Source organism: Oncorhynchus tshawytscha, linkage group LG26 (assembly GCF_018296145.1).
Source record: "Oncorhynchus tshawytscha isolate Ot180627B linkage group LG26, Otsh_v2.0, whole genome shotgun sequence".
NCBI classification, from domain to species: domain Eukaryota; kingdom Metazoa; phylum Chordata; class Actinopteri; order Salmoniformes; family Salmonidae; genus Oncorhynchus; species Oncorhynchus tshawytscha.
In genome coordinates this window covers 49449403-49462767 of record NC_056454.1, presented here as the reverse complement: position 1 = coordinate 49462767, position 13365 = coordinate 49449403, and the positions used below count along the sequence as shown (strand labels likewise).

Genomic DNA, 13365 nt, shown 5'->3' with positions numbered 1-13365 from the left:
GTAATATCATGCCATATTTTGACGAGATAAATGCTGAACACGTTTGGAATGTTGTTATTTAAGTACCAGGAAGAGAATAAGAAAAAAGAAAGAAGAATTCTGATGAAATTGCAATGTGGATGCATTCGACTTCAGAATTGCATTGGGGGCATACTGTATGTACTGTACAGCCTTGCCTATGAATCTTGTGTCCATGAAATGGGGTATCAGCCTACTCAGTGACACCCACAGAACACAACTGTAAAGAGTTTACACAAATATTAGCGTCATAACTGACTTTGTCAATGTCCTGCAATAAGAGCTATGATGCTAATATTGGTGTACACTCTTCACGGTTGTGTTCTGTGGTTGTCACGGAGTAGGCTGATACCCCATTTCAGGGACCCAAGATCCATAGGTAAGGCTGTACAGTGCAATATGAACGTCTAATACACTAAATGGACTGACTGGTGAGGTGATTTCCCACAGTCAAAGTCCTGAAATAAGAGCCACAAAGCTAATATTTGTACACTCTTCAAAGTTTTTTTCTGTGGGTGACACTGAGTAGACTGATACCCCATATCACAACGTGGTCTCAGAGCATTTTGTATTATTCTGTATGTAAATCCAAGACACTCCATGTAGTATGATATGTTACGTTTCGTATGGTATGTATTAATTTGTGGATGTCCATCATCCATTTCGTGTGATATGTTACAATTCGTACAATATATTACGACTTTGCAAAATATATGATATGTTAAAATGTCAATTCGTTGTGGCTAACGCTAACATTAGCTAGCTATAGGGGTTAAGGGTTAAGGTTAGGGATAAGGGAAGGGTTAGGGTTAGTTAAAAGCGTTAAGGTTAGGGGAACGATTAACTAACATGCTACGTAGTTGCGAAGTAGCAAAAAAAGGAGGGTTGTTAGCCTACCCATCCACCTCGACCTACTTTTGTTTTTGCCTTAAGTAACCTTGTGTTATGTAACCAAACCAAACGTAACCTATCATACTAATTTCTGCGTCCCGGATTTACAGTTACTATGTTACGTCTAGTCTATGAGACCAGTCTGCCACATATTATAACATTTTGCGACTTTTTTTTGGTGTTCTGCAAGCTTCTTTCCTGCTCTTTGCCAACACATTTTTTTCTTGAGTCAAGCCGAAGTTCAGTAGCTGAAGTCTACACCCTTTTCATCGGTGATTGGTCAACATTACTACTCCTAGTAGGAGTGGGCAAATATGGACGGGATTCGTCAATGAAGTCTTTGTCAACGAGAGACTAGCAACACAAAAAAAAATCCCTTACTGCACCGAACATCCTAGATGTTAAATTGATCGACTACCAGCTATTACCAGCTTTTTCCACGTACCATATTGCAGCTATTTCTCGTCTTTTCCAAGCGAATGTCGTTTAAGGGAGTATGACGTTCACTCGGAATAAACCGAATCTGAAGGTGCGAGCACCTTTATTCGATAGCACTTCGCTCTGAAGCCGCAAAGTGGATATCCAATGATCGAATTAGCCTCAAACATAAATCCTCCACATTTATGAAGGCTGAGATGAGTTAATAAATCCAACATTGATAGCAGTAATCAAAATGCCAGAATACTGGTGCAGTAGGATAATATACTAGAGGCTAATTAGCATTTAGCCTACTGTATTCATTCATAAAATATCCTTGTTGGCTACAGTAAAACACACTAACATCTAGTCAAGTCTTGGTGTAGTAGGGTATGAATAAAGAAGAATAAAGCGATTTATTTTGAGGATAACTTTATTGAGCTTGGACATTATACATTATTGATGAGGGCCTCATTATAAAAACTAGTATGTTCCTGTACAACTTCATCTTTAGCGTTTAATAAAACATTGATTTAGAATAACTCAGTAAAAAAAGGAAAACATTGGCAAGGCAACAGTATTCTTCAAATCAAAGGGTAACTTTTTCAGCAATTTTTCATTTCTAAATTGTCTAAGATGTGGAATTTCATGAGGTGGATATTAAATTCAGTGTCAACGACATACACATTAAATACGGTTTAATAATTAAGATACAATAACCAAAATATTTGACTGCTCCTTTGGACTCATTTGGCAATTAACCTTGTAACATTCATTTTGTTCCAGAACCAAACCAACAAATTCGTTGTTTAATACTCTTCTCCTTCTTCCCCCTCCTCAAACGAGTCGATGCCCACCTCTTCATAATCCTTCTCCAGGGCTGCCATGTCTTCTCTGGCCTCAGAGAACTCTCCCTCCTCCATGCCCTCACCAACGTACCAGTGCACAAAGGCTCTCTTGGCATACATCAGGTCAAACTTGTGGTCCAGACGGGCCCAGGCCTCAGCGATGGCTGTGGTGTTACTCAGCATGCACACAGCCCTCTGGACCTTGGCCAGGTCTCCTCCAGGAACCACCGTAGGGGGCTGGTAGTTGATACCCACCTTGAAACCAGTGGGACACCAGTCCACAAACTGGATACTCCTCTTGGTTTTGATGGCAGCGATGGCCACATTGACATCCTTGGGAACAACGTCACCACGGTACAGGAGACAGCAGGCCATGTATTTGCCGTGACGAGGGTCACATTTCACCATCTGATTGGCCGGTTCAAAGCAGGCATTGGTGATCTCAGCGACTGACAGCTGCTCGTGATAGGCCTTCTCAGCAGAGATGACCGGGGCATAGGTGGCCAGAGGGAAGTGGATACGGGGGTAGGGCACCAAGTTGGTCTGGAACTCTGTCAGATCAACATTCAGGGCTCCATCGAAACGCAGGGAGGCAGTGATGGAGGAGACGATCTGACTGATCAGCCTGTTGAGGTTGGTGTACGAGGGACGCTCAATGTCAAGGTTCCTACGGCAGATGTCATAGATGGCCTCATTGTCCACCATGAAGGCACAGTCAGAGTGCTCCAGGGTGGTGTGAGTGGTCAGGATGGAGTTGTAGGGCTCCACCACAGCCGTGGACACCTGAGGAGCTGGATAGATGGCAAACTCCAGCTTAGACTTCTTGCCAAAGTCGACAGACAGACGTTCCATCAGCAGGGAGGTGAAACCAGAACCGGTGCCTCCTCCGAAGCTGTGGAAAACCAGGAAACCTTGGAGACCAGTACACTGGTCAGCCTGAGGGAGACATCATCACAGCCTATCAGACCAGCACATCAACAGAGCATTATCAGACACAATGAATTTAGGGGCAATTACACTGAACAAAAATATAAAAACGCAACATGTAAATTGTTGGTCCCATGTTTCATGAGCTGAAATAAAACATCCCAGAAATGCTCCATAAACACAAGAAGCTTAGCCAACATAATTCATCCACCTGACAGGTGTCGCATATCAAGAAGCTGAGTAAAACAGCATGATCATTACACAGGTGCACCTTGTGATGGGAACAATAGAAGGCTCCTCTAAAATGTCTGCAGAAATGTCCACGAGAGCTGTTGCCAGAGAATTGAATGTTCATTTCTCTACCACAAGCCACCTCCAACGTAATTTTAGAAAAATGTGCCAGCATGTCCAACCGGTCTCACAACCGCAGACCACGTGTACGGCGTTACCGCAATGAGATCCTGAGGAGGATCTGGATCTGTAAGGATCTGTACACAAGGATCTGTACACAATTCCTGGAAGCTGAAAATGTCCCAGTTCTTCCATGGCCTGCGTACTCGCTAGACATGTCACCTTTTGAGCATGTTTGAGTTGCTATGGATCGACGTGTACGACAGCGTGTTCCAGTTCCCGCCAATATCCAGCAGCATCGCACAACCATTGAAGAGGACAACATTCCACAGGCCAATCAACAACCTGATCGACTCTATGCGAAGGAGATGTGTCGCACTGCATGAGGTAAATGGTAAATCACACCAGATATTGACTGGTTTTCTGATCCACGCCCCTACTTAAAAAAAAGAAGGTATCTACACTCCAAGTCATGTGAAATCCACAGATTAGGGCCTAACTGATTTGAATTTAAATGTTGCGTTTCTAATTTAGTTCAGTGTAACATCAACAGTGGTGTACCACAAGGCTGTCTATTCTCCTCCTTTTGATTTGGATGGTTCAACCGTTATCAATTGATATTGGGAATAACGCAGGGGGTTATGGGTTACGAGGGTTATGCGTTACGGGGGTTATGGGTTACGGGGGTTATGGGTTACGAGGGGTTATGGGTTACGGGGTTATGGGTTACGGGGTTATGGGTTACGAGGGGTTATGGGTTACGGGTTACGAGGGGTTATGGGGGTTATGGGTTACGGGGTTATGGGTTACGGGGTTATGGGTTACGGGGTTATGGGTTACGGGGTTATGGGGCTTATGGGTTAAGGGGGTTATGGGTTAAGGGGGTTATGGGTTAAGGGGTTATGGGTTAAGGGGTTATGGGTTACGAGGGTTATGGGTTAAGGGGGTTATGGGTTACGAGGGTTATGGGGGTTATGGGTTACGGGGTTATGGGTTACGGGTTGCGGGTTACGAGGGTTACGAGGGTTATGGGTTACGAGGGTTATGGGGGTTATGGGGATTATGGGTTGCGGGTTACGAGGGTTATGGGTTACGGGGGTTATGGGTTACGAGGGTTATGGGTTACGAGGGTTATGGGTTACTGGTTACGAGGGTTATGGGTTACGGGTGTTACGGGTTACGGGGTTATGGGTTACGAGGGTTATGGGTGTTACGGGGTTATGGGTTATGGGGGTTACGAGGGTTAGGGGTTATGGGTGTTACGGGTGTTATGGGTTACGGGGTTACGGGTGTTACGGGGGTTATGGGTGTTACGGGGTTATGGGTTACGGGGGTTATGAGGGTTATGGATTACAGGGGTTATGAGGGTTATGGGTTACGGGGTTATGGGTTACGAGGGTTATGGGTTACGAGGGTTATGGGTTACAGGTGTTATGGGGGTTATGGGTTACGAGGGTTATGGGTTATGGGGGTTATGGGTTACGAGTGTTATGGGTTACGAGGGTTATGAGGGTTATGGGTTACGGGGGTTATGAGAGAAAAGCTTCTTGTTTATCATGTCTACAATTTTCATAATTGTCAACAATTCATTCTTTAATCATTCTTACCAGTTTACGGATCCTGTCCAGGACGGAGTCAATGATCTCCTTGCCGATGGTGTAGTGACCGCGGGCGTAGTTGTTGGCAGCATCCTCCTTGCCTGAGATGAGCTGCTCAGGGTGGAACAGCTGGCGATAGGTGCCTGTCCTCACCTCATCTGGAGAAAGAGAAAACAGTAGTTTTCTATATGGAGAGAAGACCAGATACCAGTGGATGATGTTCTGGACACATTTAGGAACTGAATGCACTGGCACATCTGAGATTTGCTTCAGTAGAGGCGTCGTAAATGTTGAAATGTTTTTCAAAAGGATAAAAGTTTCTGTAAAAAAGACAAAACAACTTACCGATAACGGTGGGCTCCAGGTCGACGAAGATGGCGCGTGGCACGTACTTCCCGGTGCCCGTGGCGCTGAAGAAGGTGGTGAAGGAGTCGTCGAGGTTACCTGTGGGCTTGTCACTGGGCATCTGTCCGTCCGGCTGGATCCCATGCTCCAGGCAGTACAGCTCCCAACAGGTGTTGCCCATCTGGACTCCAGCCTGGCCCACGTGAACAGAGATACACTCACGCTGTGGAGAGAGACGGGGAGAGAAGGAGAAGAGACCATGTGAATGAAATAGACAGCGATAACACCTGAACGCATGGAGGATATTACAGTGTGGTCTGAGAGGTCCAAGAATTCAGATGTGTGTCGACTGTGTGACACCATGTGTTTAAATGATTATGATACACTGAGTGGACAAAACATTAAGAACACCTGCTCTTTCCATGACACAGACTGTAAGTACTGTAGGTATCTATTTGTTGCATGAGAAATATATGGAAAGATATGACTGGAATAGGAGCAGTGTCTACAAGGTGACTGAGTCCAAACTGCCAGAATCTGTTGATGTCTAGGTGGCCAGACAGGTTCATTACAAGACAGGGTAGTCTGTCAGTCACAGTGTGTACGCCCTAATAGTGCACTATGTACAAACACACAGTATATGTGGGACACACGGTATCCTATGGCATTCTGAGCCTTGACAAACAAGAGGAGTCGAGACAGAAATGGCTGCCTGCTGCAGAGATAATGACCAACAGCAGGAGAGGAGGAGGAGTCGAGACGGAAATGGCTGCCTGCTGCAGAGATAATGACCAGCCAAGAACTTACTGAAATAACTGCCATCCTCTCCTGTCTCTGACTGCATTTTTAAAATGGCAAGGTCAGTCTTTCAGCTCAGCTCTTGCAGTTTCATCCAGGACAACTATGGTTGTGTCACAAATGGCTCCTTATTCCCTATTTTGTGCACTACTTTTGACCAGCGCCTGTAAGGTAGTGCACTATATAGGGGATAGGCTGCCATTTCAGACTGGCCCTAAAAGTATGACTCCTTGTCTCCTCTAGGGATTGGTGATAATTCCCTCTGCCCTTGTCACAGACTATTTTTAAACTTGCCCCATTTTAGCTGCCCCCCCCTGGAGACAGTGATGGACAGGGGCCTACTGGGGGGTCGCCAAGTTTGGGCAACACTTGCCAGGTCAGGGTCCCAGCTGGCTGCTATTTCTGGGGAACCCTCAGTCTCATTAACCTGACTTTTACTCACTCCTACGATCACCAGGCAGTCACCACCACAATCCAGCTAGACATTTCATAGATGGAAACCCAGCTCTATCAAACTTTGAAGTACTAGTTAAAATACTAGTTAAAATACTAGATAAAGTACTAGTTAAAATACTAGATAAAATACTAGATAAAATACTAGATAAAATACTAGATAAAGTATTAGATAAAATATTAGATAAAATACTAGATAAAGTATTAGTTAAAATACTAGATAAAGTATTAGTTAAAATACTAGATAAAGTATTAGATAAAGTACTCATTGTAGATTTTACCTGTAGATTCTGTAACCAGTCAGTCTCTAGACTCTGTGTCTTACCCATTCAGTCTCTAGACTCTGTGTCTTACCTATTCAGTCTCTAGACTCTGTGTCTTACCCATTCAGTCTGTAGATTCTCCTGTAGGCTAAGATTTCTCAACACACCCTAAAACAACCACAAAGCTGCAATTCCTGTCCTGCAAAGCAACACGTTCGTTATTGATAGCATGACTGAAAAAATGAGAAACACCCTAACTCACTCACTCATTCTCTTCATTAGTAAGAGAAGACTAGATAGTAAGAGAGTATTTGATACTACTGTATAGTTAATACTAATTAATATCTGCAATTACAGTTTGTTCTTGGTCAGTTCTAATTGGATATGTTTTTTAAAAAGGTTTGAATAAGCAGAATGATTCAATGCATTGCAAATATTGTAAATTCACACGTTAGCTACACTGAATGCAAAATGACATTCTTCCTTTCAGTGAGAGTAAATGGTTTATTTTCGATGCGTCACTGTAGTTCTTTAGAGTTGCACACAAACTGCACTGCACCTCCTGAAACCGTCTGTCGGGGGTTGGGTAGGAATGAACACTGCGCATGGGAGCTGTGCCATTAGACAAAATAACATCGTGCGTTAAAATGGTCAGTGGTATAGAAACGACGATAGAACAGAAGCTGTAGGATATTGCATTGTTTTTGCAAATGAAATGGAGAAAAAAAAAGATAAGAAAACATATGTTGAATAAAAACACAGTTAAAACAAGAATGCAAGCCTAACATAAAACAAACATTGGTGTAGTTGAACCTGAAATACCAGCATTCCAAATTAAAAACACTCACCATTGTGCTCTTTCAGTATCAGTCTCTTGGCTAAACGGAGAAAATAATATCAGAGGAATATGTTGGACTTCTCGCAGCGGCCGTCAAAGTGATCTCCGTGAGTAAGTTGTGCCCGGTGTGGTGGAGCTGCTAATCACGCTATATACAATGTAGTGGCGTCATGGAATGGAGCTCTCCTCCCGTTGTGTATTTTATTAGAATGCGCAAATTGTCTGACCGTAGGCTACTGGCACAGGTAGAATTTGCTGCGTCATTTTTAGCCTAGGAGTGAGATTTTTTATTTTTTTAGGGGGGCTTGTGCTCAATCTTTGCAGACATTTCTGCTGAGCTGGTACATTAATGCTGATTACAGTTTGAGATGTATGGGTGGTAGCCTCTCCAGCAGCGAACTTGGTTTGAGATACTCGTATTATTTGCTTATAGCCTCTATACTCTGATGTGAATGGGCTATTTTCTCCTAACATTTCCACCTAGCAAACATCACATACACCAAGCAGTGACACGTTGCAGCCCTAATATTCTCATCAGTAACCAGTAGGTGGCACTGTAACCTAATGTACAGTAGTGGTGCAGAATGTGGAACACGTTAGACTTGACACCTGTCCTGTGTGTCACTGAGTTCACGTCACATCAGTGGTATGCAGAACGAACGCGTTATTAACACCACTCGGCAGCCTTTTGTCATCTGGTTTGAATTAAAGGGTTAAAACTATATTGGCTCCCGAGTGGCACAGCGGTCTAAGGCACTGCATCTCAGTGCTTTGAGGCATCACTACAGACACCCTGGTTCGAATCCAGGCTGTATCACAATTGGTTGTGATTGGGAGTCCCATAGGGCGGTGCACAATTGTCTGGGTGTAGACCGTCATTGTAAATATAAGAACTGACTTGCCTAGTTAAGTCAATTTAAAAAAGATATATATAATCCAACTAACAGCTCAAGGCATTATAAATTGGATAGTTAATTTTTAGGAAAACACAATGTGTTCCTTTAAATCCAAAAATGAAGCAAAACAAATATTACATTTGTTTTGAAATGTATTTTCAGAGAGAAGAATAAAGCTCATGTTTGACTGGGCGTGCGCTTGTTTGTTGGTACGGAATGGTTCTTTGTGAGCTTCAGGAAGCAGACAAAGTCATCTAGCCTTTCAGTTGGTGACCTGTCAGACGAGCTAGCCATCTCATTGGCTATGTGTCCCCAGTGACTCATTAGGTCTGTATGGCAGCTTCACTATGTTCAATAAAACAAAACAAAAAAACAACCTTTGGATCCTCCTCACCAATGACAACCAAATAGGTCACAGCAAAGATAACACATTTTCTTTCTTCTGCAAGAATGAAAATACATGAATAATTCAACACATGCAAATGAGTTGTGTTCAGGAGGATGTGTTTATGGAATACTCTTGCTTTAAATAAAAAAAATAGATTAGGAGATTAGGGGAAAGCAAAGATTTGTGCATTTGCTACAGAGTGGTTGTTTTTTGCACGAGTGCAGAGCGGTCATGCCCATAGAGAGTACAGAGACAAGACCCCCCTCAGATTGTTGGGGTGCATGACGCCGTTAGTCGAGTTATATATGGTTACCAGCGGATTTAGTGCACTTCATGTGAAGAATTGTCTGGCTGTAATCAACAGAATTTGAATAAAGTTTACAATATAAAAAAACAATGTATCTCTGGTGAGTTATGGGCGGGGCCTTCTAGCAGCAGAATCATGGGAAAACAAAGGTGGACACAGTATAGCAGCGGTCAACATACTGTATTTCCGTAAATATCTTACTATGATTATGCATTTCATTTATGGTCGTTTCTGTAAGCTAATAGAGCCTGGATCTTATCTGATTTTCTGACCGAGAGACTGAAAAACAGCTTCTATCTCAAGGCCATCAGACTGTTAAACAGCCACCACTAACATTGAGTGGCTGCTGCCAACACACTGACACTGACACTGACTCAACTCCAGCCACTTTAATAATGGGAATTGATGGGAAATGATGTAAATATATAAACAATGCTACCTTATATAATGTTACTTACCCTACATTATTCATCTCATATGCATACGTATATACTGTACTCTATATCATCGACTGCATCCTTATGTAATACATGTATCACTAGCCAATTTAACTATGCCACTTTGTTTACATACTCATCTCATATGTATATACTGTACTCGATATCAGCTACTGTATCTTGCCTATGCTGCTCTGTACCCTCACTCATTCATATATCCTTATGTACATATTCTTTATCCCCTTACACTGTGTATAAGACAGTAGTTTTGGAATTGTTAGTTAGATTACTTGTTGGTTATTACTGCATTGTCGGAACTAGAAGCACAAGCATTTCGCTACACTCGCATTAACCTCTGCTAACCATGTGTATGTGACAAATAAAATTTCATTTGATTTGATTTTGATTTGATTTCTGCATATATTTCTAACACTGTTATAAAGTCTGAGATCTGGGGGGTTCTGTAAAGCTGTCGTGCTTGTTTTTAAAGTCCTTGAAAGCAGATATTGTGGGAACCATGTTAATGGACTGGACTTCATAATGACCAGCGGCAATGCAGAGCGAGATACAGAGTGAGATATAGAGAGAGAGATAGAGAGATACAGAGAGATACAGAGAGAGATATAGAGAGAGATACAGAGTGAGATATAGAGAGATACAGAGAGATACAGAGAGAGATATAGAGAGAGATACAGAGTGAGATATAGAGAGATATAGAGAGATACAGAGAGATACAGAGAGATACAGCGAGAGATATAGAGAGAGAGATACAGAGAGAGAGATACAGAGAGAGATATAGAGAGAGATACAGAGAGAGATATAGAGAGAGATACAGAGAGAGATATAGAGAGAGATACAGCGAGAGACAGAGAGAGATATAGAGAGAGATACAGCGAGAGATATAGAGAGAGATACAGCGAGAGATATAGAGAGAGATACAGCGAGAGACATAGAGAGAGATACAGCGAGAGACATAGAGAGAGATATAGAGAGAGATACAGAGTGAGATATAGAGAGAGATACAGAGAGATACAGCGAGAGATATAGAGAGAGAGATACAGAGAGAGATACAGCGAGAGATATAGAGAGAGATACAGTGAGAGATATAGAGAGAGAGATACAGAGAGAGATATAGAGAGAGATAGAGAGAGATACAGAGAGATACAGTGAGAGATATAGAGAGAGAGATACAGAGAGAGATACAGCGAGAGATATAGAGAGAGATACAGTGAGAGATATAGAGAGAGAGATACAGCGAGAGATATAGAGAGAGATACAGCGAGAGACATAGAGAGAGATATAGAGAGAGATACAGAGTGAGATAATATCTAATGTTGGTACTTCAGGCTCTAGCTATGCAGGTTGTTTTGGTAAGTCAATCTGAGCACCTATTGTGTCTCATCCTTTCAATTATCTGTAACTAACACCTATTGAGGTCCCAGAACCAAAGTAGCATATGTTCTGTTACTTTCCTCTCCAAAGGACGTAAGAATCTTTAGTAGGACAGAAACTGGTCTTTCATACATTGTATTCGGCAGCCTGTGTGTCTCTCTCTCTCGCTCTCAATGTGTCCCTGTAGTCAAAGCGTGACCAGTCATTGTGATGCTTTATAAGATCAAGTTTAAAAAAATGTTTCACTCGAAGGGTGTTTCAATAATATTCCGTTAAAAAAAGCATGAATTAAGTCTACAGGCTATTGAAACGTTCACATGTTGACGTTTTCTGCAATGAACAACACTGTTACAAGATGAACAAGTATCTCGTGACCATCTTGGTTCTGGGTGACAAGATGAACAAGTATCTCGTGACCATCTTGGTTCCAGGTGACAAGATGAACAAGTATCTCGTGACCATCTTGGTTCTGGGTGACAAGATGAACAAGTATCTCGTGACCATCTTGGTTCTGGGTGACAAGATGAACAAGTATCTCGTGACCATCTTGGTTCTGGGTGACAAGATGAACAAGTATCTCGTGACCATCTTGGTTCCAGGTGACAAGATGAACAAGTATCTCGTGAGCATCTTGGTTCTGGGTGACAAGATGAACAAGTATCTCGTGACCATCTTGGTTCTGGGTGACAAGATGAATGAAAACCTAAAAACATAACACACCCCCAGAAGTCAATCACTCCTTTGACACACAGTTCTACAAAATGCAAACATGTGATTCAGCCCTTAAGCCTTATGAACACATTTGATACAGGCTTTTCTTTCTGCGCTGGACACATTTTCGTGAAAAGAAACCCCCCACTAGAAATGCTCAATAACATGATCTCACAAATTCAAAATACTACAATACGTGTTATTACTCAGCAGTTTTACCTCTTTTATGGATCAGATGGTGATGATGAGGATGGTGGTGATGATGATGATGGTGGTGAAGATGATGATGATGCTGATGGTGGGGATGATGATGAGTCTGATACTCTCTACTTATGTCCAGTACAGAGCACTAGCTGTGTTTTAAATGGCATCCTATTCACTATAGAGTGCATTACTTATGACCAAGGAGGGTCAACCAGTTATTAAATCCAGGGGTTCACATACTTTTCCCACCCTGCACTGTGAATGTTTACAGAGTGTGTTCAATAAAGACATGAAAACATATAATTGTTTGTGTATTATTACTTTAATCAGACTGTGTTTGTCTGTTGTTGTGACCTAGATGAAGATCAGATCAAATTTGATGACCAATATATGCAGAAATCCAGGTAATTCCAAAGGGTTCACATACTTTTCATTGCCACAGAACCTGCTGTTAGCTGCCTCCTATAAAGCTACACCTCATGAACAAAAGTATGTGGACACCTGCTCGTCAAACATCTCATTCCGATTAGGCCTGGCTCGCTGTCAGCGTTCCAATTCAAAGGTGTTCAATGGGGTTGAGGTCAGGGCTTTGTGTAGGCCAGTCAAGTTCTTCCACAATGATCTCGCAACATCATGCTGAAACAGGAAAGGGCCTTCCCCAAATTGTTGCCACAAAGTTGGAAGCACAGCATACAATGACATCTAGAATTACATTGTATGCTGAAGTGTTAAGATTTCACTTCACTGGAACTAAGGGGCCTAGCCAGAACCATAAAAAACAGCCCCAGACCATTATTCCTCCTCCACCAAACTTTACAGTTGGTACTATGCATTGGGGCAAGTAACGCTCTCCTGGCATCCGCCAAACCCAGATTTGTCCGTCAGACTGCCAGATAGTGAAGCGTGAATCATCACTCCAGAGAACGTGTTTCCACTGCTCCAGAGTCCAATGGCGGCGAGCTTTACACCACTCCAGCCGCTTCAACCCATTTTATGAAGCTCCCGACTAACAGTTATTTTGCTGTGATTGTTGCAACCGTGGACAGGCAATTTTTACGCAATACGCACTTCAGCATTCGGCAGTCCCGTTATGTGAACTTGTGTGGCTTACCACTTTGCGGCTGAGCCGTTGTTGCTCCTAGACGTTTTCACTTCCCAATAACAGCACTTATAGTTGACCGGGGCAGGTCTAGCAGGGTAGACATTTGACGAACTGACTTGTTGGAAAGCTGGCATCCTATGACGGTGCCACGTTTAAAGTCACTGAGCTCTTCAGTTTGGCC

General features: G+C 42.7%; 1 protein-coding gene across 1 annotated transcript; it reads right to left on the bottom strand.

Moving 5' to 3' along the window:
* Positions 1 to 1741: 1741 nt before the first annotated feature.
* On the bottom strand, positions 1742 to 7980 carry LOC112225677 (tubulin alpha chain). Its single transcript, XM_024389815.2, has 4 exons — positions 7758 to 7980; positions 5396 to 5618; positions 5060 to 5208; positions 1742 to 3110 (listed from the first exon to the last, which is right to left on the bottom strand). The coding sequence occupies exons 1-4, from the start codon at positions 7758 to 7760 to the stop codon at positions 2136 to 2138; spliced, it is 1350 nt and encodes a 449-aa protein (XP_024245583.2). The 5' UTR covers positions 7761 to 7980; the 3' UTR covers positions 1742 to 2135.
* Between the last annotated feature and the right edge of the window lie 5385 nt (positions 7981 to 13365).